The sequence below is a fragment of the Phyllobates terribilis genome, unplaced genomic scaffold, assembly GCF_046119375.1.
Source record: "Phyllobates terribilis strain yellow unplaced genomic scaffold, ASM4611937v1 Scaffold_4__5_contigs__length_816908805, whole genome shotgun sequence".
NCBI lineage: Eukaryota > Metazoa > Chordata > Amphibia > Anura > Dendrobatidae > Phyllobates > Phyllobates terribilis.
Genome location: NW_027362764.1, coordinates 269,904,829 through 269,932,797, shown reverse-complemented (window position 1 = coordinate 269,932,797; position 27,969 = coordinate 269,904,829). Strand labels below are relative to the sequence as shown.

At 45.7% G+C, this 27,969-nt stretch overlaps 1 protein-coding gene across 5 annotated transcripts in view; it reads left to right on the top strand.

Moving 5' to 3' along the window:
- The window catches only part of AMPH (amphiphysin), a 305,154-nt gene that overhangs the window by 258,652 nt on the left and 18,533 nt on the right, over positions 1 to 27,969 (top strand). For 3 of the 5 annotated variants that reach the window (XM_073678256.1, XM_073678254.1, XM_073678255.1), the window contains one exon: positions 5,946 to 6,049. In XM_073678256.1, coding sequence (XP_073534357.1) covers positions 5,946 to 6,049 — 104 coding nt within the window. Of the gene's footprint in view, positions 1 to 5,941; positions 6,050 to 27,969 lie in introns of all 5 variants that reach the window. The other 2 variants (XM_073678259.1, XM_073678257.1) reach the window with 1 other exon arrangement.

Here is a 27,969-nt window from a genome sequence, read left to right as displayed (position 1 = left end):
CTTATTGCAAGGTAGTTTAGTAATTTCCAAGTTCTTTTATTTATTTATTTATTTTTATTCATGTACTTTACTTATATTTTATTTTCTATAGTTTTCTGTACTGATTGTTCCATGACAGTTGATGCATTTTTCTAATGCAATTGCTTATTTAATAGTATTCTGATGATTTTTTTATCACCAAGACGCTTGACTTTGGCTAACAGCTAAGGAGTTTAAGGGTACATCCATAAAGGAAAATCTGTATCGTCAAAAACACCTTGTAGATTAAGTTGCTGGAGTGCTGCGGATTTGCCACATTTCTCCTTTCATTTTACATTTCAAATCTGCTGAGTTACTTAATTTTTGCTGAAGGTTTCCTTCATTGCGTTTAAATGAGATTTCAAAAAATGTCATCCACAATGTAATGCAGAAATGTTCCGTCTGGATAATCCAGATGGGAAATCCTCAGTATATCCAATTCATGTGAACATAACATTACATATCATTTTGAATTCCTTGTTTAAAAGGAACTTGACAGCTAATACAGGGGCAGACATCCCACTGGTGCAGCCTGTGCAGTCGCACAGGGGCCCAAGATCTAAGGGGCCCATTTCCACATCCAAACCATGTGGAATTGTGTATTATGATAAGCTGCAAAGGGCCCATATACTGTTCTTGCACTGGGGCCTCTTCTATCTATGTCTGCTCCTGAGCTGATATATGCTGCCCAAACCTTGTGCAGCATGTGTTGGACACTGGCAGTATGATTTCAGCCATTTATGTTTGACAGTGAAATGCTGCAGCAAGAGACCAAGCCACATGGCTAACTGGTCGAAAAGGCCGGTCCCAGGCAGCATCTTCCCGCCTGCTGCCAATTATTGATAGGTCTCACCCTATACACACATGGTCAAAATTGTTGGGATCCCTCATTTAATGAAAGAAAAACCCACAATAGTCACAGAAAGAACTTGAATCTGACAAAAGTAATAATAAATTAAAAGTCTATGAAAATGAACAAATGAAAGTCAGACATTGCTTTTCATCCCTGCTTCCACAGAATTTAAAAAAAAATAAACTCATGAAATAGGCCTAGACAGAAATGATGGTACTCTTAACTTAATATTTTGTTGAACAACCTTTTGAGGCAATCACTGCAATCAAACGATTCCTGTAACTGTCAATAAGACTTCTGCACCTCTCGACAGGTATTTTGACCCACTCCTCATGAGCAAACTGCTCAAGTTGTCTCGTGTTTGAAGGTTGCCTTTTCCAGATGGCATGTTTCACCTCTTTCCAAAGATGCTCAATAGGATTTAGGTCAGGGCTCATAGAAGGTCGCTTCAGAATAGTCCAATGTTTTCCTCTTAGCCATTCTTGGGTGTTTTTACCTGTTTGTTTTTGAGACCAAGCTTTCTGACACTGGGCAGCACATTTCTCTCTAGAATCCCTTGATAGTCTTCAGATTTCATTGTACCCTGTTCAGTTTCAAAAAACCCTGTGCCAGATGCAGCAAAGCAGCCCCAGAACATAACAGAGCCTCCTCATCTTTCACAGTAGGGACAATGTTCTTTTCTTGATATGCTTCATTTTTCCGTCAGTGATGTGCCTTGCCAAAAACTTCCATTTTTGTCTCATCAGTCCATAGGACATTCTCCCAGAAGCTTTGTGGCATGTCAACATGTAGTTTGGCAAATTCCAGTCTGGCTTTTTTAATGATTTTTTTTTCAACAATGGTGTTCTGCTTGGTCGTCTCCCATGAAGTCCACTTTGGATCAAACAAAGACGGATGGTACGATCTGACACTGATGTTCCTTGAGCTTGAAGTTCACCTTTAATCTGTTAGAAGTTATCCTGGGCTCTTTTGTTACCATTCGTATTATTCGTCTCTTTGATTTTACTCCTGCGCCCACGTCCAGGGAGGTTGGCTACAGTCCCATGGATCTTAAATTTCTGAATAATATGTGCAACTGTAGTCACAGGAACATCAAGCTTCTTGGAGATGGTCTTATAACCTTTACCTTTAACATGCTTGTCTATAATTTTCTTTCTAATCTCCTGAGACAACTCTTTCCTTTGCTTCCTCTGGTCCATGTTGAGTGTGGTACCATGTCACGAAACAGCACAGTGAGTATCTGTAGCACTATATACAGGCCCACTGACTGATTACAAGATTGTAGACACTTGTGATGCTAATTAGTGGACACAACTTGATTTAACATGTCCCTTTTGTCACATTATTTTCAGGGGTACCATCATTTCTGTCCAGGCCTATTTCAGGAGTTTAATTTTTTTTTTAAATTTCTGTGGAAGCAGGGTTGAAAAGCAATGTCTGACTTTCATTTGTTAATTTTCATAGATTTTTAATTTATTATTACTTTTGTCAGATGCAAGTATTTCTGTGACTATTGTGGGTTTTTCTTTCATTAAACGAGGGGTACCAACAATTTTGACCACGTGTGTACTTGCACACAGTGGAACACCCGTCACTCAAGTGGAATGGGCGGGGAGAAGGCACCGGAGACCTGTTTTTTCAACTAATCACACTTTTGCTTGGTCTTCTTTCGCTTTTTAAAGTAAATTTTTTATCTGAAACACTGCAACGTTTCAGAGTCAAACAGACATGGCTGAAATTATACTGCCAGTGTCTGCTACATGCTTCCTGTAAATCTGGCAACATGTATCTATTGTCAGATTTCCTTTAAACAGGCCTGTTCTTTAAAGGGAATCTGTCACCACATTTGACCTATGTAAACTATTAATATGGACATACAGGTTATAGACTACTGAGGAGAGTGATCCCTGTATGCCTCATATCTGATGCTTTGTTTCTAAATCATCTTTATCACTTTATGTAAATTACCTCTTGGAGACAATGGGGAGGACGCTGCTCCGAAGATGACTCTGCTTCCAGAGCTTATTTTACAGAAAAGGGAGTTACCAGTGTGATGTGTAATGCCCGCTCTCTGTTCTCCTGATCTCACTGCAGAGCTGTGTGTGATTATACCTGACACATCGGCAGGTTCCTCTCAATTTCAGCTTCCATCTCACAGGCAGACAAGGTTGTAATATTGTTACAATACAGCAGAGCTCAGAGAAAAGCAAAAAATGTGTTTGCAAGAAGACAAAGTTCAGTTCTCCTGTTCTGTGTCAGTTACTTGTCTCACACTGGTAGCTCCCCCTTGATGTAAATTAAGCTCTGGAGGCAGAGTTATCTTCTGAGCAGCGTCCTCCCCATAGCCTGGAAGAGGTCATTTACATAAAGTGATAAATAACGATTTCTCAACAACAAGCATCTGATATGAGGCATACAGGTATGCTTGGTCAGGGACGGGGATAAATGGCCTGGTCTTGAAATGGTTAAAAGTGAATTCTGAAAGTGCAAAATTATTTTCAAAAATTTCCTTAACATTTTATGTAAATGACCTCTTCCAGGCTATGGGAAGGATGTTGCCTGGAAGATAATTCCACCTCCAGAGCTTATTTTACATGAAGGGGAATTACCAGTGTGATGTGTAATGGCTTCTCTCTGCTCTCCTGATCTCACTGCAGAGCTGTGTGTGATTATAACTGACACATCTGCAGGCTCCACTCAGCTTCTGCTTTCAACTCACAACAAGCAAAACAGGGTTGCAATATTGTTGCAATACAGCAGATCTCAGAGAGAAGCAGAAAATGTGTTTGCAAGAAGACAAAGTTCATTTCTCCTGTTCTGTGTTAGTTACTTGTCTCACACTGGTAACTCCCCCTTCATGTAAAATAAGCTCTGGAGGCAGGTATCTTCTGAGCTTCTTCCTCCCCAGAGCCTGGAAGAGGTCATTTACATAAAGTGATAAAAGATGATTTATCAGCAACAAGGCATCTGATATGATGCATACAGGTATTACTTTTTTTCAGCAGTCTATAACCTTTTTGCCCATATTAATAGTTTAGATAGGTTAAATGTGGTGACAGATTCCCTTTAATGATTTTTCAAGGTCATAAAAGAAGAACAAAAACATTAGAAATAAATATAAACAAGTATAATAAATGAATGAATAGAAATGTGGTATTTAAAAAAAATAATTTTCCATCCTGCGCTTGGCCAAGTTCATGTGTAATGTAAGCTTGAGGACATAGGGTGGGATATGTCAAGGCTGTTGTGTCTTGGGCATGGGTGAGAAAGAAGGCATGATTAGCTATGCAAATCAGCTAGATTTGTAATTCTCAATTTGGTAGGCGGATGGTGTACACAAAAATGTTATGTTTAAAGATGCATGAGATTCATTAAACTTTGTGCCATGAATACATTTAACATGGCAACACTGCCTCCAGAAAAACTGAATTAAAAAATTCCATTCAGGATAAATCCCCTGAATAAAGTAGTGATATCTAGTGTGGTAAAAAATGCTGCATTTTTCTCTGCTTTCCTAGCATTTTTTGGAGGGACAGAAAAACTATGTGGGACAGCGAACTATGTTGGCTGGAAATTATTTGGGAATTATGACAAACAATGGTTTGTCCTCAGCACTTAGATCTTTACGAGCGACACAGTCAAAATACTCTCAAGAAATCCACGTGATACTAATCAGCATATAGCGCTTTCCAGGAAGTTTCAAAAATAAAATTCTTTATTTCTTCATATAAGTAGAAAACAACAACATTTCAAACCTATATGCTTTAAAGATTTTTACTTATTTTAATAGTAATGCATACATTTATTTTTTTCTGCCTTTTGTTGTTGTATTGTCCATTTTTGGCGCTTTTTTTGTAAATGCAGCATGCTGTAGTTTTGATATTTATTTTTAGGCAGTTTTCTATATAATTCTCTATAAAGAAAAAAAAACACCTAAGAAAAAAAAATGGATGAAAGAAACATGTAAAAATATCTCAACAAAAAAAATGCATCGAAAAATCCTTGGAAAAAGCTCCCCATGAAATTCATAGTGCTTTTAACTTGCTACCCACAACCCCACCACAAATCTACAAAAATTGGAAGGTTGTATTCTGAGACTTAACATGACACCAATGTGTGGTTGTGGGTCCATTTATAAAATCAGACATGGTGGAGTGCACCTTCCACCATTTTCAATGTGCCAATTTAATTCAGGTTTTGTGTGTCCTATTCACTTAAAAGGAAAATAGCCTATTGTTTAAATCAGGTTTTTGTGCTAAATGTTTTTTTAGAAATTTTTTCCATATCACTATTTATATTAAAAATAAAAAATAGATATCTTGTAATTTTCACACAAGACACTGGAGCATTTTTAGACTCTAACATCTTGTTTCAATAAACAGCACACGTACATTAGACACACTGGTCAGACTCCAACCCTATCTTTTGTATTAAAGCATCTAATGAGCATATGCACAGGTCATTGTGAAGGGAGGGGAGCAGAGTCAGCTGTAACTTCACCTTTTGTAAATGATGGATTCTATATTATCAACTGTTTATAGAGATGTTATTGTACTCCTGCTTCTCATGGTAAGAAGCTTTGCTGAAAACTTTTACTGAAAAGATGGGAAGTTAGAGTCTAAAGAGGCTCCAGTAGTAGGTGTAAAAATTGCAATATTACTTTTTTTTTTTAAATGAAGTTTTATTCCTTTTTTTAATAAAAAAAAAATACATGTAACGCAAAAACCTGATTTCAACAGTAGGTCATTTTCTCATGATAGATTCCCTTTAAATTAAGCGGAGCTGCAAACTTGACATAGCTAGTAGAGAAAAGAAAAACTGGTAACACTATAAAGGGATGACAATGTAACCCTTTAGTTTGCTTGACCCTAGGGATCTTAGGGATATGCCGTTAATTTAGTGTGAAAATCCTTTGAACTACAATTCTATCTGATGAATGGATAGAATTCAAGAGATTTATAATTTGAAGATGGATTGTTCAAAAGCATCATAAAAATTAGACTTCAAAACTTGCAGATATGTTTTGCATGGGCATTTATACATATATGTTTTCTATTATTGATATTTCAGGTAGAAGCTGACAATACTGAAGAAAATCTTGTTGAACCCACCCAAAGTGCTGCAGAAGATGGGAAAGAACATGAGCTAGACAGCGCTAAAGATACTGATGTGACTCAGGTAACAAGTCACAACAACCCTTTTTTCACTTTACATAAGTTCTGCTTTGAGGTGTTATCTGTCATTAAACTTCCATGTAACAAGTGTTTCACTGAAACTGCCATGTACTAACCTCTTTTTCCAGTGCACCAAAAAAGAGTCCAGTATTCTTTGTAGCCATCATAAATCCATGAAACAGACATGAAGCAATAATACCATTGTTTCCCATACTGTGCACACCTACTTCATTTTATCTGACTTAATCAATAATAATGACCTTCCAGTTATGTGAGCAGAACTGCAATATCCCAGCTGCCAATAACTAGCACGTGTTTTTTTCCTGTATGTATCTTGTATGATGCGAGGAGTGTGGTCTAAGGGTATGTGTGCACATTCAGGATTTGACTGCAGAAATTTCTGCAAGGTTTGTGCATCTCTTGGCAGGAAAATGCTGCTTCAGAAACGCACGTTTTGCTGCGATTTCAGTGCGTCTTCAATGCGTTTTTGTACAGCAATGAATGCTTTTTGGAGCTAAATAAAGATATTTGAAAAAATAAATGTGGGACATCACTTTAACCCTTGGATTACCGTCAGACCTGGGGTAAGTATATTGGTTCATTTAAACGATTAAAGAATGTGTCTGTTGTATTTCAAATAAAGTGTTTTATTCTTAGTGTGTGTGTGTTTATTTAATTCTTTACTTTACTTTACTTAGGTTTAGTAATGAGGGTGTCTGATTGACACCTCTTCATCACTAAATATTCACTTCATCACTATTCCCATAAATCTTAATCCCATTATCATTCCCATTCATGTCATTTCTGGGGCAGTCGAGAGCTGCTATTTTTAACCTAGGAAGCCATTAGGCAAACATGTACCCTGGCTATTAATAACAGCTGTTTGGTTAGCCGCTACGTCCGCGCGATCAGCAACTAGCAGCGCTTTGGACGCAGCGTATTTTAGCTGCGTCCAAAACGCTGTGTTATAATGCCGCACTTTTGTTGTCAGTACATGCAGATCCACCACATGTAATGATAATTCAATCAGTCAAAATCTGCAGCGGAGACTAGCATCTCCGCTACAGAAATTTACATGCTGCAGGTGAGTTTGGGTACGTGCCCACGATCAGAAGCCGCTGCGGGTTTGAAGCTGCGTATTTATACAGCATCAAACCCACAGCGGCCAGATGTTACAGCATAGTGGATGGTATTTCTAGAAATCCCATGTCCACTATGTATGCATCTAAGGCTGCGGAACACCCGCGGACACTGACATGCGGTGCGTATTTCAGGACCGAAGCATGTCAAATTCTCTTGCAGCGTTGCTAGTCTCCGCAACAGAAATTTGATCACTAGAATGTATTGAATGCGGTAAATCCGCATGGTTCAGTGAACACATGCAGATTTACCTGCGTTCAATAGAATGCAGCATTTTGGACACAGCAAAAATATGCTGCGTCCAAAGCGCTGCTGTGTCTGGATCGTGGGCAGATAGCCTAAATTTAAAAAAAAAATGGCGTTGGCTCCCGCATCATTTTCATAACCAGCAGAGGGAAAGCCAACAACTGGGGGCTGATATTACTAGCTGGGGAAGGGGCTATTCCCCTTGGCTATCCTTAATTGGCTAGATTACAGGGGAACCCCAGAAAAAAAAATGTACGTAGAGCCCCCCTATAAAATCTAGCCAGCAAAGGCTAAATAGACAGCTGCAGGCTGATATTAATAGCCAGGGATCCTGGACCCCTCCGAGGCTAATAATATCAGCTATCAGCGGCCCCAGAACTGGCGCATCCATAAGATGCGCCAAATCTGGCGCTTAGCCTCCACTCTTCCCATTTGCCCTGGTGCGGTGGCAATTGGGATAATAGTGTTGGGGATCATATAAGCCTTGTATTGACAGCTGACATGAAGCCCAGGTTAGCAAGGGAGGGGTCTATAAGACGCTCCCATTACCAACCCCATAGTAAGGTTTTTTAAATAATTACACGGCCAGAAGACTTTTACTTAAACAAAATTCCACATGGTTTTAATCATTTATTTAAAAATAAAAAACACCTTATACTCACCTAATGCCTAATCCCCGAAGCCCTCGTCTCCTGTAAGAAACCAAAAATAAAAAACAACATTATCCCTCACCTATTCGCCATCATGACGTAATCCAGAGTGTCCCACTACGATCTGGGTCACTTCTTGTGATGGGTGTGTCTGAGGTGACAGACATTTGCCCTGCAGTTGGTTGCAGGAGATCTCTAAGTTTGGCATTGCAGTCATCTTCTTAGAGGCTGTCTCTAGGACCCAGCGGCTACCTCCCTCTGGCTAATTAACAACTTGCCTTGGTGTATAAATACCTGCTGTGTTTCAGAGGAAGGTGCCGGCAATATTCATAACTACTTGTGAAAGCTTTAGCAAGAGCATTACTTCGTCTTCTGTGGAGCTTGAGGACGTGTGCGCATTTCCCTGAAGCTTGTCTAAAGCTAAGCAATTTCCCCCTGTTTGTCTATAGTGTTTAGTGAAGATCGACTAGTGCTCATCTCCTCCCTTCCATAGCCTTAGCCATACGCCAGGGAAAGACATGGCAAGGCACGCGTGCAGCGATTGGTGAAGAGCCAATACCGGGACGTTAGGGGAGACAGGGTGATGCTAGATCAACCTAGGAGGTCTCCACTTCCCCCCAGTCCCTAGAGTCTGGGCTTCCTATCCCTCATCCCTTTGTGTTTCATTTAGTCTTACCCACACCTTGCGTGACATTATTGCCGGCCGAGCACATTTTGAAAAGGAAAAAAAAAAAAAGACTGACACTTTCCCTCTTGGTGTTTTTGGGCGTTGATTTAATTTTCCTTTCTCCCTTGGTATGGGTACTGTTGCAGAACTCGCAGAGCACTTCCGCTGTCTGTCCCTGGAGGTGAATGACCCCCGCTATGAGGTTCAGCAGCAACATCAGCGGCTACTGATCGCTAATGTGGGGGTCTCTGCAGGTAGGCCTGCCCAGCCTGAACCCAAGGTTGCCCTCTCGAACAGGTTTTCAGGAGGTAGGGACAAGTGTTTTGTTCAAGGAGGCCTGCAAACCGTATTTTAAACTTCATCCTTACTCCTCCAGAAATGAGGAGCAACGTGTTGGTATTGTGATCTCTACTGCAGGGAGATCCTCAGTCGCGGGCGTTTTCTTTACCACAGGACTTGGTTTGTCTCCAGTCTGTGGAGTGGTTTTTCGGGGCTCTGGCCGTCATCTATGATGACCCTGACCGAGTTGCCTTGGCTGAGTCTAGGCTACGACGCCTTCATCAGGGGAATCAGTCAGTGGAAACATACAGTTCGGAATTCTGTAGATGGGCAACGGATTCCAAATGGAATGACTCAGCCCTTAGAAGTTAATTTTGTGAGGGGCTTACTGAAAGGTTGAAATATGCTTTGGCAGTATATGAAACCCCTCAGTCTTTGGAGGCTGCCATGTCGTTGGCCATACGTCTTGATAGACACCTTTGGGATAGACTGGTGAGATCACCTTCTCCGGGGCCTTCTTGTCGGTGTTGTGTACATCTTCCGGAGGAGCGGTCTGGGGTAGAGCCAGTACTGGGGCTGGTGGAGGAACCCATGTAGTTAGGGCGTGTCTCTACATCATACATCTCCCCGGAGATTCGCAGGAAAAAAGGCGTATGTTTTTTTTGTGGGAAGAAAGGACATTTTGTTGGGACCTGCCCCGCATTCCTAAACAAAAAGAATGTCGATTAACTCTTGGTAGTCTGGAGTTAGATAAACAAGGGGTGCATTTGTTACCAACCTGCAGTTCCTGCTTTGTCCTGTCAGTTGAGGTGGTGGTAGAGAGCAAAACCAAGAAAATTTCTGTGTTTGTTGACAGTGGAGCTGGAGTCAGCATGGTTGATGCTAAGTATGTGAAAACTTATGGTCTTGCTTGCTGTGCTTTAACTGAACCTATTTCCATCTTTGCCACTGACTCGGCGCCACTTGCATAGAAAGCATTTACTCAGATTGTACATAATGTAAAAGTGAGGGTGGGGTCAGTTCTTTGTGAAATAATCCCTTGCTATGACCTGGACAATCTTCCCACACCGATTGTTTTGGGTATTTGTTGGCTTGTTAAACATAATGCGTTGGTGGATTGGCAAACTGAGGAGATTACTGACATGAGAGCTGTTTAGATATTTCCCTTGCTACTGTCTCTATGGAAATATTACCTGCTTTTTAGTCTGGTTTTAAGGACGTTTTTTCTGAGAGGAGGTATCAGGATTGGCCTCCTCATCATGCTTATGATTGTCCTATTAACCTGACCCCTGGAGCTAAACTACCGAAATCCAGACTGTATAATCTTTCTGGCCCTGAGAGACAAGCCATAAAGGATTTCATTGTGGAAAGTCTGGAGAAGGGACATATCAGACCCTCATCTTCGCCCGTGGCGGCAGGGTTCTTCTTTGTGAAGAAAAAAGATGGCGGTCTACTTCCCTGTTTAGATTTCCGGGAATTAAATCAAATTACCATCCGTGATCCATACCCTCTTCCTCTAATTCCTGATTTGTTCAGGCAGGTTGTAGGAGCTAAGGTATTCTCCAAGTTGGATTTAAGGGGAGCCTACAATCTTGCTAGAATCAGAGAAGGGGACCAATGGAAAACAGCATTCAATACCCCGGAAGGACATTTCGAGAGTCTGGTTTTGCCTTTTGGTTTGACCAATGCACCTGTGGTATTCCAGCATTTCATAAATGATATTTTCCATCATTTGGTGGAGAGGTTTGTGGTGGTCTATCTGGACGATATTTTGGTTTACTCACCTGATGTTGAGACTCATCGGGGACATGTTAAGCAGGTGCTCCAGATATTAAGGGATAACAAACTTTATGCCAAACTGGAAAAATGTGTTTTCGCTGTTCAGGAGGTGCAGTTTTTCGGGTACTTGTTGTCATCTTCGGATATTCAGATGGATCCGGAGAAGATCTGTGCAGTCCTTGATTGGGAACGTCCCGAGAACCTGAAGGCTCTACAACGTTTTCTGGGCTTTACTAATTTTTACCGGAAATTCATCCAAAATTACTCTGTAATTGTGAAACCCCTTACTGACATGACTAAGAAGGGTCTGATTTTTCCAAATTGTCAGATGCTTCCCTCCAGGCTTTTTCTTCCTTAAAGAATCATTTTGCCACTGCACCTATACTCAGTCAACCCGATGTTTCCCAACCGTTTATTGTGGAGGTTGATGCGTCAGATGTCTGGGTTGGGGCTGTGCTGTCTCGGGTCCATCCCCTGGTAAATGGCGTCCATGTGCCTTCTTTTCTAAAAAATTGTCTTTAGCTGAGAGAAATTATGACGTGGGTAATAGGGAACTTTTGGCGATCAAATTGGCGTTCGAGGAATGGCGACATTGGTTGGAGGGGGCTGTCCATACTATTACTGGAGATATGACAGGTTCTTATGGTCAGTAATAATAGTCAGCTAAACGTCTCAACCCTAGGCAAGCCAGATGGTCCCTGTTTTTTACTAGGTTCAATTTTGTTGTCACTTTTCGTCCAGGGGTCAAAAATGTCAATGCTGATGCTTTGTCCCGGAGCTTCCCTGATGGTGGTGAGCATTACAGAAAGTCATTTCAATACTGTATCCTGAACTGGAGGGTGAGGTGTTGGCGGCTCAGAGGGATGCCCCTGCCTCCTGCCCTTCAGGGAGGTTATTTGTACCATTTAATCTGCGCCGCAAAGTAATCAAGGAACATCATAACTCCATGCTTGCTGGGCATCCAGGTGGTAAGGCAACCATGGACCTCCTCTCTCATCGTTTTTGGTGGCCGGGGTTGCATCGGGATGTGATTGAACACGTAGCCGCTTGTAGTATTTGTGCGCGTTCTAAGGTTTCACATAGCCGTCCATCTGGTACTCTTCTTCCGCTACCTATCCCTAGTAGGTCATGGACACACTTGTCCATGGATTATATTACTGACCTACAGGTTCCTGCAGGCAAAACAATGGTTTTGGTGGCTGCAGATAGGTTCAGTAAAATGGTTAACTTTGTCGCATTGCCTGCACTTCCAAATGCCAGGACACTTGCTCAGGTGTTCATAAATGAGATTGTGAAGCTTCACGGGGTTCCCTCCGATGTGGTGTCAGATCGGGGGACCCATTTTGTTTCCAAGCTCTGGAAGGCAATCTGCTCTCGACTGGGGGTGCAGCTGTCCTTTTCCTCTGCCTTCCACCCTCAGTTGAATGGTCAGACCGAGCGTGTCAATCAGAATTTGGAGACCTACCTCAGGTGTTTCATCTCCAAAAATCAGGAGGATTGGGCATCCTACTTGCCATTACCGATGGCAGAATTTGCCATAATCATTGTCAAGAATCCACTGGCAGGTCACTATAAAAATTAATGTCCCAAAAAGGAAAAAAAAAAAAAAACACAATAAATACCTTACTTTTAAAACACTAGAAAATTACACTTATGTAAGGTATTTATTGTGGGTTTTTTTTTGTTTTTTTTACCTTTTTGTGACATTAATTTTTATAGGTTTGGACAATATTCATTTACATATCTTTTAACAAAGTATTTAACATAACATAAGCGTTATGAACTAGTATATTTTATACTTTTAAGACTTTTTGTGGATTGATGAATTGGATTTTATAGTATTACTGATGTCTAAGGGAATGGGTGTGTCTGCTTTGTGTGGAACACATCCCCCACACAAAACTGTGCTTTTGCTTCCTTTAAGAGGCAGTTGTATCTTAAAAATTTCTGAGAATATACCTGAGGAAGACATAATCTTGTCGAAATGCGTTGTATTTACTTGAGCAATAAAGATCGTTTGGAAAATATATACCCACAGTATTCACTGGCTTCTTGGGATCGCATTTGGCCTGGATGAACATTATTGTCAAAATCTCTTTCCTATGATAACCCGAGCAGGGCTATCAAATAGCCACCAGGTGTATGAAGCAAACCAACTGATCCTTAGAGATCAGTAAGCTGAATTGAAAGACCAAATAAAGGTGAGTGCAAAAGACCATTATAAATATTCATATTACCGCTATATACTACACTTAGATTGGTATTCTCTCTGTCTACCTTTCTCTCTTTTTTTGCGGAGGAATATAAAATTGAAAGTTCCTTCTTGGAAACTGGGACCTAGGTTTATTGGTCCCTATGAAATACTGTAACTGCGGTCATTAACCCAGCAGCATTTCGTATTGAACTTCCTCAGGCCCTTAAGGTCCACAATGTGTTCCACAGGTCTTTACTCAAAAAGTATGTGGAACCTCTTGAGCCCTCAACACAACCAGTAATGGTTTATGGTAATCTGGAGTTCCAGATTTCGATGATTGTAGCTTCTCGTCTCCGTCGTTCTCTACAATACTTGGTGCACTGGAAAGGCTATGGTCCAGGAGAGAGGATGTGGGTTTCAGCGTCAGAGGTGAACGCTCCCAGGTTGGTTCGCTCATTCCACACCTATTATCCTGAGATACCCGGTCCTGAGTGTCCAGAGGCCACTTGTAGGGGGTACTGTCACGGGTGTGTCAGAGGTGACAGACAGTCGCCCTGCAGTTGGTTGCAGGAGATCTCTACATTTGGCATTACAGACATCTTCTTAGAGGCTATCTCTAGAACCCAGCGGCTACCTCCCTCTAGATAATTAACACCCTGCCTGGGTGTATAAATACCTGCTGTATTTCAGAGGGAGGTGCCGGCGATATTCATTACTACTTGTGAAAGCTTTAACAAGAGCAGTACTTCGGCCTCTCTGGAGCTTGAGGACGTGTGCGCATATGTCTGGAGTTCGTCTAAAGCTAAGCAATTTCCCCCTGTTTGTCCACCCCTGTTGTCTATAGTGTTTAGTGGAGATCGACTAGTACTCATCTCCTCCCTTCCCTAGCCTTAGTCATACACCAGGGAAAGACAGGGCGAGGCACGCGTGCGGCGATTGGTGAAGAGCCAATACAGGGATGTTAGGGGAGACAGGGTGATGCTAGATTAAACTAGGAGTTCTCCACTTCCCCCCTTTCCCTAGAGTCTGGGCTTCCTTTCCCTCTTCCCTTTGTGTTTCTCTTAGTCTTTCCCACACCTTGCATGACATTTGTACAGCTGTCACACCAGCAATCAATGATGTGACTGTTGTAGAAGACAGTACTGTATACACTGATAGGAGTGTAATCAATCCTGTCAGTGTATAATGCTGTGCTGCAGGAGTGAGGTCACTTGAGTTCAAACAGCTGAAGATCAGCTGAAAGCTCCCGTGACATCACTTACTGCATCAGTGTTGCTTGGGAAAATTCTCACGAAGCACCGATTCCGTAAGTGAGGGCACCGGAACTCTCTGCTGATCTTCAGTTGTTTGAACGCCGGTGACCTCAGTGCCAGCAACTCAATGCTATACACTGCCAGGAGCGATTGCGCTCCCATCAGTGTATAGTGTGCTATTGACCTAAATTTATCACTAACATAGAGTAGAATGTGTCACGAAAAAACAATCTCAGAATCACTGGGATTTGTTGAAGCGTTCCAGAGTTATTACCTCATAAAATGACACTAGTCAGAATTATAAACTTTGGCCTGGTCAGGAAGGTGAAAAATCCACTGGCAAGATTTGCACTAAATTATTCAGATTTTGTAGCGGATTTGGTTGTTGAATAGCCGCAGTTTTGCTACAGCTTTCAATATTTTCATGGCACTGCAAAAGGTGAAAAGTAAGGTGAAAAGTAAGGTGAAAATCTACAGCAAAGATTGACGTTCAGTAGACTTCAAATTTGCACCGCTGTTCATTTTATAATGCAGATGCTCTTCACAGTATGTGGATGAGATGTCATGTAATCACATTCACATTGTTGGTAAGGTTATACTCAGAAGATTTTCCTCTGTGCATAATCCTCATGGGAACATACCCTTATTTTTGTTCCAGTAAAAGCTTTGCAGCAAGAATTATAAAATACTTCCCTATAGTTTCCAGTAGATGGCAATAATTCACAAGAAAACATTTTGTGCACAGCTACACAAGTTATTACTTGTTCTGGTGTTTACATTGTATTCATTATGCAGAATGGTGTTTCTCAATGCTCGTAATCCATTGAATTCATTGCACAACCTATTTGCTGTGTGGCCATTCCAGTGTCCTTAGTGCCAAACTAGGTATGCCCTCACAGCTGCTCTTGTACCGCCAATACCCAGGCTAATAAACTGGCATTAAGAAATATTGCACTGTAATTATAGTTACAGAAACTAAATGAAAAACACACTAAGGCTAAGTACCCACGTTGCGGAACTGAAGCATATTTTTTAAGCTTCTCCCTGGCGGGAAAATCGCATGCGGATTTTACATGCGGTTTTCCCGCCAGGTAGAAGCGTTTGTGAGGCGTCTTTGCAGCGTCTTTGCATGCATTTCCGCATGCGGGTTATCAAGCACTTCTCCAAGTGATTTAAGCATCACTTGGAAAAGTGCTTGACAACTTGTTCACACTATATAAATCCATGCAACCGGCATGGATTTATATAGTGTGACCAAGTAATAGTTAAAAAAAAAGAAACAGAATGGTAAAAAATAAAAAAATAAAGTTTATACTCACCTTCCGATGCATTCTTTGCCCCGTCCAGAGTCTTGAGTAGAGATGAGCGTTGTTCTACTCGAACTGTTCGCCAATCTCAAATTCGAGCTGTTTTGGGCGGTGTTCGAGCCGGTCGGCGAACACGAACAATTTGAGAAAAATTCGGCTGTTCGAGGTTATGTTCGATAACTGTTCGTGCACCAAAATCATAACTGGATTTTTTCTCAGTAATGATGAAAATTAATGTTAATACGCAGTTTGAGTGTACAGCGGGGCGGGGGGAGGGGCAGGGGATGGATCTCTGCAGGAACAATGAAGATCTCCATTTTTTTTTCTCTTTCCCGCATTTGCAGTGGGGAGGTGCAATCTGTCAGCCTATCAGCAGCGCACACACGGAGCGAAGTGCTTTTTTTCACACAAGCAAGGGCATGTGTGATTGGCAGTGTATGTCACATGTCCTTGCCCTATAAGACCCAGCCATTTTCCCCGTCGCCACCATTTTCTCACTGCTGCAGCTGCGTGTTAGACGGCACCGCTGTTGCTGTGTGCGCTATACCTTGTTAATTTCAAGCCAATTTTCGCACAAATATACAGATAGCTTGGGAGTAGGGAATAGTTGTGATTGCAGTCCTTTTAAGAACTAGGTTACAGCATTTCCTACGACTTTTATCAGGCAGGTCTGTGCTCTTAAATAGATAGATTGTGGGAGTAAAGACTAATTGTAATTGGAGTCCTTTTCAGGACTAGGTTACATCAGTTCCTATCAGTTTTTGCCAGGCAGGTCTGTGCCAGTGATGTGCAAGTTTTTTTCACAGCATTTGGCTGAATCTAGCAAAGCTAATCCTTTTAGGCCTATTGCAGAGTGTGTTAGTCAGTGGAGTAGCCTATCTGTGTTGCAAGATATACCACCTGTGTATAGAATACCAATTTTTTTACTGCACCTAGTGAAGTAAAATCTTTTGGGCATAGCATCATTCTATTAGTCCATCTATACTGACCTCCATCAGGTTGCAAACTGAATATAATTTTTTTCTGCATCTAGCTCTGAAAAAATATTTGGGCTTCTAGCAGTGTGTGGGACTTGGTCTATTAGTCCATCTATACTGACCTCCATCAGGTTGCAAATTAAAAATAATTTTTTTCTTCATTTAGCTCTGAAAAAATATTTGGGCTTCTAGCAGTGTGTGGGACTTGTTCTATTAGTCCTTCTATACTGACCTCCAGCAGGTTGCAAATTGAATATAATTTTTTTCTGCATCTAGCTCTGAAAAAATATTTGGGCTTCTAGCGGTGTGTGGGACTTGGTCTATTAGTCCATCTATACTGACCTCCATCAGGTTGCAAATTAAAAATAATTTTTTTCTGCATCTAGCTCTGAAAAAATATTTGGGCTTCTAGCAGTGTGTGGGACTTGGTCTATTAGTCCATCTATACTGACCTCCATCAGGTTGCAAATTAAAAATAATTTTTTTCTTCATTTAGCTCTGAAAAAATATTTGGGCTTCTAGCAGCGTGTGGGACTTGTGCTATTAGTCCATCTATACTGACCTCCATCAGGTTGCAAATTAAAAATATTTTTTTTCTGCATCTAGCTCTGAAAAAATATTTGGGCTTCTAGCAGTGTGTGGGACTTGGTCTATTAGTCCATCTATACTGACCTCCATCAGGTTGCAAATTAAAAATAATTTTTTTCTGCATCTAGCTCTGAAAAAATATTTGGGCTTCTAGCAGTGTGTGGGACTTGGTCTATTAGTCCATCTATACTGACCTCCATCAGGTTGCAAATTGAATAAAAAAATTTTCTGCATCTAGCTCTGAAAAAATATTTGGGCTTCTAGCGGTGTGTGGGACTTGGTCTATTAGTCCATCTATACTGACCTCCATCAGGTTGCAAATTAAAAATAATTTTTTTCTGCATCTAGCTCTGAAAAAATATTTGGGCTTCTAGCAGTGTGTGGGACTTGGTCTATTAGTCCATCTATACTGACCTCCATCAGGTTGCAAATTAAAAATAATTTTTTTCTTCATTTAGCTCTGAAAAAATATTTGGGCTTCTAGCAGTGTGTGGGACTTGTTCTATTAGTCCTTCTATACTGACGTCCAGCAGGTTGCAAATTGAATATAATTTTTTTCTGCATCTAGCTCTGAAAAAATATTTGGGCTTCTAGCGGTGTGTGGGACTTGGTCTATTAGTCCATCTATACTGACCTCCATCAGGTTGCAAATTAAAAATAATTTTTTTCTGCATCTAGCTCTGAAAAAATATTTGGGCTTCTAGCAGTGTGTGGGACTTGGTCTATTAGTCCATCTATACTGACCTCCATCAGGTTGCAAATTAAAAATAATTTTTTTCTGCATCTAGCTCTGAAAAAATATTTGGGCTTCTAGCAGTGTGTGGGACTTGGTCTATTAGTCCATCTATACTGACCTCCATCAGGTTGCAAATTAAAAATAATTTTTTTCTTCATTTAGCTCTGAAAAAATATTTGGGCTTCTAGCGGTGTGTGGGACTTGGTCTATTAGTCCATCTATACTGACCTCCATCAGATTGCAAATTAAAAATAATTTTTTTCTGCATCTAGCTCTGAAAAAATATTTGGGCTTCTAGCGGTGTGTGGGACTTTGTCTATTAGTCCATCTATACTGACCTCCATCAGGTTGCAAATTAAAAATAATTTTTTTCTGCATCTAGCTCTGAAAAAATATTTGGGCTTCTAGCAGTGTGTGGGACTTGGTCTATTAGTCCATCTATACTGACCTCCATCAGGTTGCAAATTGAATAAAAAAATTTTCTGCATCTAGCTCTGAAAAAATATTTGGGCTTCTAGCGGTGTGTGGGACTTGGTCTATTAGTCCATCTATACTGACCTTTATCAGGTTGCAAATTAAAAATAATTTTTTTCTGCATCTAACCCAGCCAATAGTTTTGGCCTAATACCACAGTTTGGCCACTCAGCTCTGCTCGGTTACCATCCATTGTTTTTTTGTGCAAACAACTCCAGAGTTGTGAATTAGTTAACCACCAAAATGAGTGGAAAAAGGCCTGCTGCTGGTGGAAAGGGGAATAGGCGTGTTGGGAAGGGGAAAAAAGGTTGTGTCCGTGGGGTAGGTGCAGAAGAAAGACCATCTTCCAGCCAAACTAAAATGTCTACTTCTTTTAGCGGACAATGTGATAAGATCCCTGTAGCGCTGGCGTCCCTGCCCTCTGCTAGGCAGGGACGCTGCTCCCCTCACCGCTCTGCTCCGTGCCCGGCGTCCTCTCTCCGCTCTGCTGTCGGCGCGCGCTCCTTCCCGGCGTCCTCCTCCCGCTCTGCTCTCAGCGCGCGCTCCTTCCCGGCCCCTGTGCTTAGGGCGCGCGCGCTCCCCTCCTCTTAAAGGGGCCGCGCGCGCCGTCCTAAGGAGTCCCCGGCCAATGGCCGGAGGACTTCATCATATATAAGGCACCTCCTCCAAAATGGAGGTGCCCGAGCAATGTTGTTTGCACCTGTGTCTCACCTGTGCTTCAGCCCTCAGGTCCCGCTGCCAGTTACCTGCCAGTTTCCTGCCAGTTACCTGCCTGATTCCTGCCTGAATACTTGTTACCTGTCTGCCAGTCTGAGGTCCGACGGTCTGCCTTACTACTCCTGTCAGTCTGTCTAAAGGACCAGCCTGCCCGCTCACCTGGGAGCGCACATCAGCTACCTGCCTGCTTTCCTGAGGTCCGACGGTCCGCCTTACAACTCCGGTCAGTCTGTCTATGGACCAGCTTGCCCGCTCACCTGGGAGCGCTTCTCCGTTACCTGCCTGCTTGCCAGCCCGGAGGCTCCGTTGTCACGTGCTGTGACCACCAGCTATTCCAGACTCTTGCCCGCTCACCTGGGAGCGCTTCTCCGTTACCTGCCTGCTTGCCTGCCCGGAGGCTCCGTTGTCACGTGCTGTGACCATCAGCTACTTCAGACTCTTGTCCGCTCACCTGGGAGCGCTTCTCCGTTACCTGCCTGCTTGCCAGCCCGGAGGTTCCGCCGTCACGTGCCGTGACCACCTGCTATTCCAGAGACTCTCGCTTGCTCACCTGGGAGCACACATCTACCATCTGCCTGCTAGCCTACCCGGAGGCTCTGCCATCACAGGTCGTACCTACCCTTTACCCAGAGACTGCCCTGATCACTTGCCGTATCTCCCTGTCCGTTCATCCAGAGACTGCCACCCGCTCCCTTACAAGGGCCGCCCCCTTGTATAGTAGCTCAGAGGTTCCGCCTCCCAGACCCGTTACAGTTTGCTCGGGCCATGGAACCCGGTGGCACCCAAGCTCCCTCGCTCTCGGACCTCTGTCTTGAACTGTCCCGTCAGAGGTCCCAACAGGAGTCCATCCTGGGTCACCTGCGGAATGTTAATACTCGCCTGAACACTCTGTCTGATCCACCAACAACCTCCGCCAGTGCCATATCTTGCAATCCGGCAGCTCCGCTGCCCACTAATACCATGGTATCCTACCCCGGACCCCGGCTTTCTGCACCTCCTCGCTTCGGAGGCGACTCCGTCCAGGCTCGGGGCTTCTTAAATCAGTGCACCCTGCATTTCGAACTTTTGTCCTACCAGTTTAACTCCGACCGGGCCAAAATTGCCTTCATCATGTCCCATCTCACCGGGGAGGCCCTGGCCTGGCTAAATCCTCTATGGGAGAGAGGAGACCCCCTGGTGTCCAACTTGCCTGCTTTTCTCACGGCTTTCCGGAAAGTCTTCGACGAACCCGGACGGAAGACCTCATCTGCATCATCGTTGCTACGCCTCCGTCAGGGGAGTCTCACCGTGGGCCAATATGCCATACGGTTCCGTACCCTTGCCTCGGAGCTGGCCTGGGATAACGACGCTCTGGTTTCCGTCTTCTGGGAGGGTCTGTCCGGCCGTATTAAAGATGAACTTGCCGGTCGGGACATTCCTACCACTCTCGATGACTTAATAACTCTTGCCACCCGGATTGACCTACGGTTCCAGGAGCGTGCCAGAGAGGTCACCCGTGAGAGGAGGTTACCACGTCTAGCTCCTACTTTTCAGAAACCCGTCACTCCTTCTGTCTCTAACCAGGTACACCCTCCTGAGCCTATGCAGGTCGACCAGACCAAGATGGTCAAGACCCATCAGGACTTACGCCGTGCCGAGGGGACCTGCTTCTACTGTGGCAGTAAGGAGCACCGGATCCGTGCCTGCCCGGAGAGGTCGGGAAACGCCTGTGTCTAGGTTCGCTCAGAGAGGTCCACCTAGACAAGAATAAATCCTCTCCATCCCTGCTGTTGTCAGTTTCAATCGTCTACGGGGAGAACCGTTATTTCGAACTAGCCCAACTGGACTCTGGAGCAGCCGGGAATCTTATTTCACAGTCCCTGGTAGAGAAATACCGCATCCCCACCAAACCTCTGGCTGTACCCTTGTCTGTGGCTGCCGTGGATGGGGGTCTCTTACCACGCCCCATCCAACTCATCACCGAATCCATTACTCTGCAAGTGGGAATGCTGCATTCTGAGAGTATCTCCTTTCATGTTCTGCCTGGACTCTCTCACGCCCTCTTGCTAGGTCTGCCTTGGCTCCAGAAACATGCACCCGTGCTTGACTGGCAAACCGGAGAAGTCCTTCGCTGGGGACAAGACTGTCATAAGACCTGCCTGGTTCCCGTCCATCCCGTCCGTCCCTCTCCTACCCCTGCTAATCTACCTGGACTTCCAATTCCTTATTGGTCTTATGCTGATGTCTTTAATAAAAAGGAGGCAGAGACATTACCCCCTCATAGACCATACGACTGTCCCATCGACCTGTTACCCGGTACTACTCCTCCCCGTGGGCGTATTTATCCTTTATCCGCTGCTGAGACCCGGTCGATGTCCGAATATATTGAGGAGAATCTGGCCAGGGGATTCATCCGGAAATCTACCTCCCCGGCGGGAGCAGGCTTCTCTTTCGTCAAAAAGAAGGACGGCTCTCTCCGTCCCTGTATAGACTATAGAGGCCTAAACCAGATCACGGTGAAGAATAAGTATCCCCTTCCGCTCATTCCAGAATTATTTGATCGTCTGAGGGGGGCTAGAATCTTCACCAAACTAGACCTCCGTGGGGCGTACAACCTGGTTCGTATCCGTCAAGGGGATGAATGGAAGACGGCATTCAACACCCGGGACGGCCACTATGAATACCTGGTAATGCCCTTTGGTCTCTGTAACGCTCCTGCCGTCTTTCAAGAGTTGGTCAATGACATCTTCCGGGACCTTCTCTACTCCTGCGTAGTGGTGTACCTGGACGACATCTTGGTCTTCTCTCCGGATCTCCAGACTCACCGGAGGGACGTTCGTCAGGTCCTGCTCAGGCTCAGGCAGAATCACCTCTTCGCTAAATACGAGAAGTGCCTCTTTGAGCAGACCTCGCTTCCGTTTTTGGGCTACATTATTTCTCAGACCGGCCTACGAATGGATCCAGAGAAACTGTCTGCCATCGAGAAATGGCCTCGACCGGAGGGGCTGAAGGCCATTCAGCGGTTCCTGGGCTTCGCCAACTACTACCGCCTCTTCATACCACACTTCTCTTCCCGGACTGCCCCAATTTCCGCGCTCACCCGTAAGGGTACTAATCCCAAAGAGTGGCCGCCCGAAGCAGAAGAAGCCTTTCTTTCCTTAAAACAGGCCTTCTCTTCCGCCCCGGTGCTGCATCGCCCGGACGGCAACAAGCAGTTCTTCCTGGAAGTGGACGCCTCCTCCTCTGGAGCTGGAGCGGTACTTACTCAAAAATCTTCTTCCGGGAGGATGGTAACTTGCGGCTTCTTCTCTAAACTCTTCTCCTCCTCAGAGCGCAATTATTCCATAGGAGATCGAGAGTTATTGGCCATCAAACTGGCATTGGAGGAGTGGCGTTACCTGCTTGAGGGGGCTCTTCACCCAGTAATAATTTACACTGACCACAAGAACTTGGCTTACCTCCAGCATGCCCAGAGACTTAACCCGCGCCAAGCCCGGTGGTCCTTGTTTTTTGCTCGTTTTGATTTTGTCCTTCATTTTCGCCCGGCTGACAAAAACGTCAAGGCGGACGCCTTGTCTCGATCCTTTCTGGTATCTGATCTCGAGGAAGATCCGAAACACATCATCGATCCCGCCAGAGTAATGCAGGTGGCTCCCGTGAGTCTAAATCGTCTCCCTCCCGGAAAGACGTTCGTATCAGTACCTGATCGGGAGAAGATCCTTCACTGGGGTCACTCGTCTAAACTGGCTGGCCACGCTGGTCAGAAGAAGACCCTCCAGCTTATTTCCCGGCACTACTGGTGGCCTACCCTGCACAAGGATGTAATAGACTTTGTTTCTGCCTGTGTGTCCTGCGCCCGCAACAAGGTTCCGAGACATCTGCCAGCCGGTCGCCTCCTTCCGCTCCCAGTACCTGCTGCCCCCTGGCAGCATATTGCAATGGACTTCATAACTGACCTCCCACTCTCTGCCGGTTGTACAGTCATTTGGGTGGTCGCTGACCGCTTCTCCAAGATGGCTCATTTCGTTCCCCTGCCAGGCCTCCCGTCTGCACCCGAGCTAGCTAGAGACTTTATTCGTCACATCTTCCGTCTTCATGGCCTGCCCCTCCACATCGTGTCGGATCGTGGGGTACAGTTCACCTCACGCTTCTGGAGAGCCACTTGTAAACTACTAGACGTCACCCTGGACTTCTCTTCCGCTTACCACCCACAGTCCAATGGTCAAGTGGAGCGGATCAATCAGAACCTGACCAGTTACCTCCGGCACTTCGTTAATGCCCACCATTCTGACTGGGTGGATCTCCTACCATGGGCCGAGTTCTCTTACAATAATCACGAGAGCGAATCCTCCTCCAAATCCCCGTTTTTTGTAGTCTTTGGTCAGCATCCTCGGATTCCTTTTCCTGTCTCCACCTCGGTGGACAACCCCGCTGCGGAATCTCTCGTTAGCAAATTTTCCTCCATTTGGGAGAGTACCCGATCCGCACTCCTTCAGTCTTCCGAGCGTATGAAAAGACACGCTGACAAAAAACGTCTGGACCCTCCTCAATTCCGTCCTGGGGATAAAGTCTGGCTCTCGTCCAAATATGTCCGGCTCAAGATCCCTTCCTATAAGTTAGGGCCTCGGTTCATCGGCCCACTGGAGGTCATCAGTCAGATCAACCCGGTGGCCTATAAATTGAAACTCCCGGCCAACTTACGGATCCCTAACTCCTTCCATGTATCTCTCCTCAAACCTGTGGTACTTAACTCTTTTTCCAAGTCTACAGGTACGCCTCCTGCTCCGGTTTCTGCTGAGGACGAGTTTGAGGTAGAGAACATTCTTGCCACCAAAAGGGTAAGAGGAAAGACCTTTTTTCTGGTAGATTGGAAGGGGTTTGGTCCTGAGGAGAGAACGTGGGAGCCCCGGGAGAACATCCATGCCCCTCTCATCCTAGCTAAATTTCTGTCTGGCCTTAAAAAGGGGGGCCTAAAGGGGGGGGTACTGTAGCGCTGGCGTCCCTGCCCTCTGCTAGGCAGGGACGCTGCTCCCCTCACCGCTCTGCTCCGTGCCCGGCGTCCTCTCTCCGCTCTGCTGTCGGTGCGCGCTCCTTCCCGGCGTCCTCCTCCCGCTCTGCTCTCAGCGCGCGCTCCTTCCCGGCCCCTGTGCTTAGGGCGCGCGCGCTCCCCTCCTCTTAAAGGGGCCGCGCGCGCCGTCCTAAGGAGTCCCCGGCCAATGGCCGGAGGACTTCATCATATATAAGGCACCTCCTCCAAAATGGAGGTGCCCGAGCAATGTTGTTTGCACCTGTGTCTCACCTGTGCTTCAGCCCTCAGGTCCCGCTGCCAGTTACCTGCCAGTTTCCTGCCAGTTACCTGCCTGATTCCTGCCTGAATACTTGTTACCTGTCTGCCAGTCTGAGGTCCGACGGTCTGCCTTACTACTCCTGTCAGTCTGTCTAAAGGACCAGCCTGCCCGCTCACCTGGGAGCGCACATCAGCTACCTGCCTGCTTTCCTGAGGTCCGACGGTCTTCCTTACAACTCCGGTCAGTCTGTCTATGGACCAGCTTGCTCGCTCACCTGGGAGCGCTTCTCCGTTACCTGCCTGCTTGCCAGCCCGGAGGCTCCGTTGTCACGTGCTGTGACCACCAGCTATTCCAGACTCTTGCCCGCTCACCTGGGAGCGCTTCTCCGTTACCTGCCTGCTTGCCTGCCCGGAGGCTCCGTTGTCACGTGCTGTGACCATCAGCTACTTCAGACTCTTGTCCGCTCACCTGGGAGCGCTTCTCCGTTACCTGCCTGCTTGCCAGCCCGGAGGTTCCGCCGTCACGTGCCGTGACCACCTGCTATTCCAGAGACTCTCGCTTGCTCACCTGGGAGCACACATCTACCATCTGCCTGCTAGCCTACCCGGAGGCTCTGCCATCACAGGTCGTACCTACCCTTTACCCAGAGACTGCCCTGATCACTTGCCGTATCTCCCTGTCCGTTCATCCAGAGACTGCCACCCGCTCCCTTACAAGGGCCGCCCCCTTGTATAGTAGCTCAGAGGTTCCGCCTCCCAGACCCGTTACAATCCCTTTCTTACGGCCACGCCAATCGCTACAAATTCCAGATGAGGCACAAAAACAGCAGGTGCTTCAACGGATATCAAGTGCTCCTTTAAGTGGGCTCTCCTCCACATCAACTTCAACATCACAAATACTCCAGTCCTCAAAGGTGTCACCCAAATCGCACTTGCTTCCTCACAGCTCCCAAATCTCCAGCTGCCCGTCTGAGTATGAGGTAGAACAGATGGTTGAGTCTGCAGAGCTGTTTACTCATACTATAGCCTGGGAATCAGAGGTCGACTCCAGCGCTTCTGTGAATCCAGACGAGGAAATGATCTGCACTGATGCCCAGAATCTTTATGAGTCGGATCCAGGACCAGACGCAGAAGGTTCTGACCATAATGTAGACCCTCATTCCCAAACTGTAACTCCTGTTGGTGGAGACAATGAGGAAGACGATGATAAGACTCAAATACCTGATTGGAGCGACAACTTTAGTTTTTTGTCAGGGCAGGAACAGGTTGGCTCTGAGGACGACGGGTGTGATAACGCACAGGGTGATGATGATGAGGTCGGAGATCCCACTTACTGTCAACCCACAGTCAGCCAAGAGATGAGGTCAGCAGAGGAGGTGGAGGAAGATGCTAGTGACGACGAGGTCAGGTTGCGCCTTCCTGGACAGAGACGTAGTACTGGAAGCACGTCAACAACTGCATCCTCAAACACAACTCTGCCTCTCACCACAAGTCGTGGTGGCTCTTCAGGTCGCATGGGTGCTAAGCCTTGCATAGCCTGGGCATTTTTTCAGATCGATAAAGATGACCCAACTCGTGTTATCTGTAACATTTGTCAGCAAAAGCTAAGTAGAGGCCAAAAAATACATAGTTTGAGTACTTCATGCATGAACCGGCACATGGACATGAAGCATAAGTTGCAGTGGGAAGCTCAGTGTGCTACAATGCGGTCTAGCCGGCCGGGCCAACCACCGTCTGCCATATCTTGTGCATCCGCGGCCTCTTCATCCTCTGTGACTGGGGGGACAGCAGTCACACCTGTTTTGGGGCGCAGACCTGCCACCTCTTTACCCGCAACAGCCAGCGTGATTGGCAGGTCATCATTTTCTTTGGAGGTGGTAACACCAGCTGGTCTTGAGCGCTGTCCGACATCGATAGCACCACCTTTGGATCAAGGCAACCTAACATGTCCGCCTGCATCTTCCTCACAGACCGGCAGTTTGCCGGGGACACCCTTATCAACCCCGTCTAAGCACAATAGCCAGCCCTCGGTCCCTCAGATGTGGACAAGTAAAAGACCATTTCCTCCTAGCCATGAGAAAGCTAAGAGGTTGAATTTCACCATCTGCAAGCTCTTGGCTACAGAAATGCTGCCTTTCCGCCTGGTGGACACAGAGGATTTTCGAGACCTTATGTCCGTCGCAGTGCCCCAGTACCAGATGCCCAGTCGGCACTACTTCTCAAAGAAAGGTGTGCCTGCGCTCCACCAGCATGTCGCACACAACATCACCGCTTCTTTGAGAAACTCTGTGTGTGACAGGGTGTATTTCACCACAGACACTTGGACGAGTAGGCATGGACAGGGGCGTTACATGTCGCTGACTGGGCACTGGGTAACTATGGTGACAGCAGTACAAGGGGCTGCTGTCCAAGTCTTGCCGTCCCCACGAGTTGTGCGTCAATCCTCTTTATGTCATTTTTCCTCCACTGCTTCTGCCTCCTCAACCTCCTCTCGGTCTTCCACCTGCACCCAAAGCCTGTCTGGTCATGCCACAAGCTTTCTAACTGCGCAGAAGGGATCCTGCACACCTCCTTACTATGCTGGCAGTAGGGCTCAACGTCATCAGGCGGTTTTTACATTGAAATGTCTGGGAAATGTGAGTCACACAGCTGAGGAGTTGTGGTCAGCTCTGGAGAACCAATTTCATGAATGGTTGTCTCCACTGGACCTGAAACCAGGGAAGGCCGTGTGCGACAATGCTGCAAACCTGGGTGCGGCCCTTCGCCGGGGCAATGTCACACACGTGCCTTGTATGGCTCACGTGTTGAACCTGGTTGTCCAGCAATTTTTAGCCCACTATCCCAGACTAGATGGCCTTCTGCAGAGGGCACGGTCGCTGTGTGCTCACTTCCGCCGTTCGCATCCCGCAGCTCAGCGACTTACATCTCTAAAGAAGTCGTTGGGCCTGCCACTTCACCGGCTAAAATGCGATGTGCCTACCCGGTGGAATTCAACTCTGCACATGTTGCAGCGACTGTGGCAGCACCGACAAGCCCTGGTGCAATACGTTCTGACGTATAGCCTGGGCCAACGAGATTCAGAGGTGGGGCAAATCACGCTGGAGGAGTGGTCTCAGATCAGGGACCTATGCACCCTTCTGCACAGTTTTGAAATGGCGACGAAGATGTTTAGTGCTGACGATGCCATTATCAGCATGACTATTCCGGTGATTTACATACTGGAGCACATGTTAAACAGAATTCGGAGTCAGGTGGTGGCACAAGAGGAGGTGGAGGAAGTAGAGGAGGAGGAGTTGTATGCGGAAGGGCTAACATCTGCAAGGTCCAGACGGTCGGCAGCACCAGGGCGGCAGGCATGTGAGGGTGGGAGAGATGATTTTACCAGGGCGCATGGTAGCAGCCAAACTAGTGAGGAAGGTGCAGGAGCCCAGGAAGAAGTGGAGGACGAACTGATGGAAGACTCATCAGATGAGGGAGACCTTGATCACATTTCTGTTGTGCGAGGTTGGGGGGAGAGGACAGAGGAAGGAAGCATGATTGTTACCTCGCCACCAACACAACAGGGACTTGGTGCTCCTGGATGCGCAACACACATGAGTGCCTTCTTGCTGCACTACCTGCAACATGACCCTCGAATTGTGAGAATTAGAA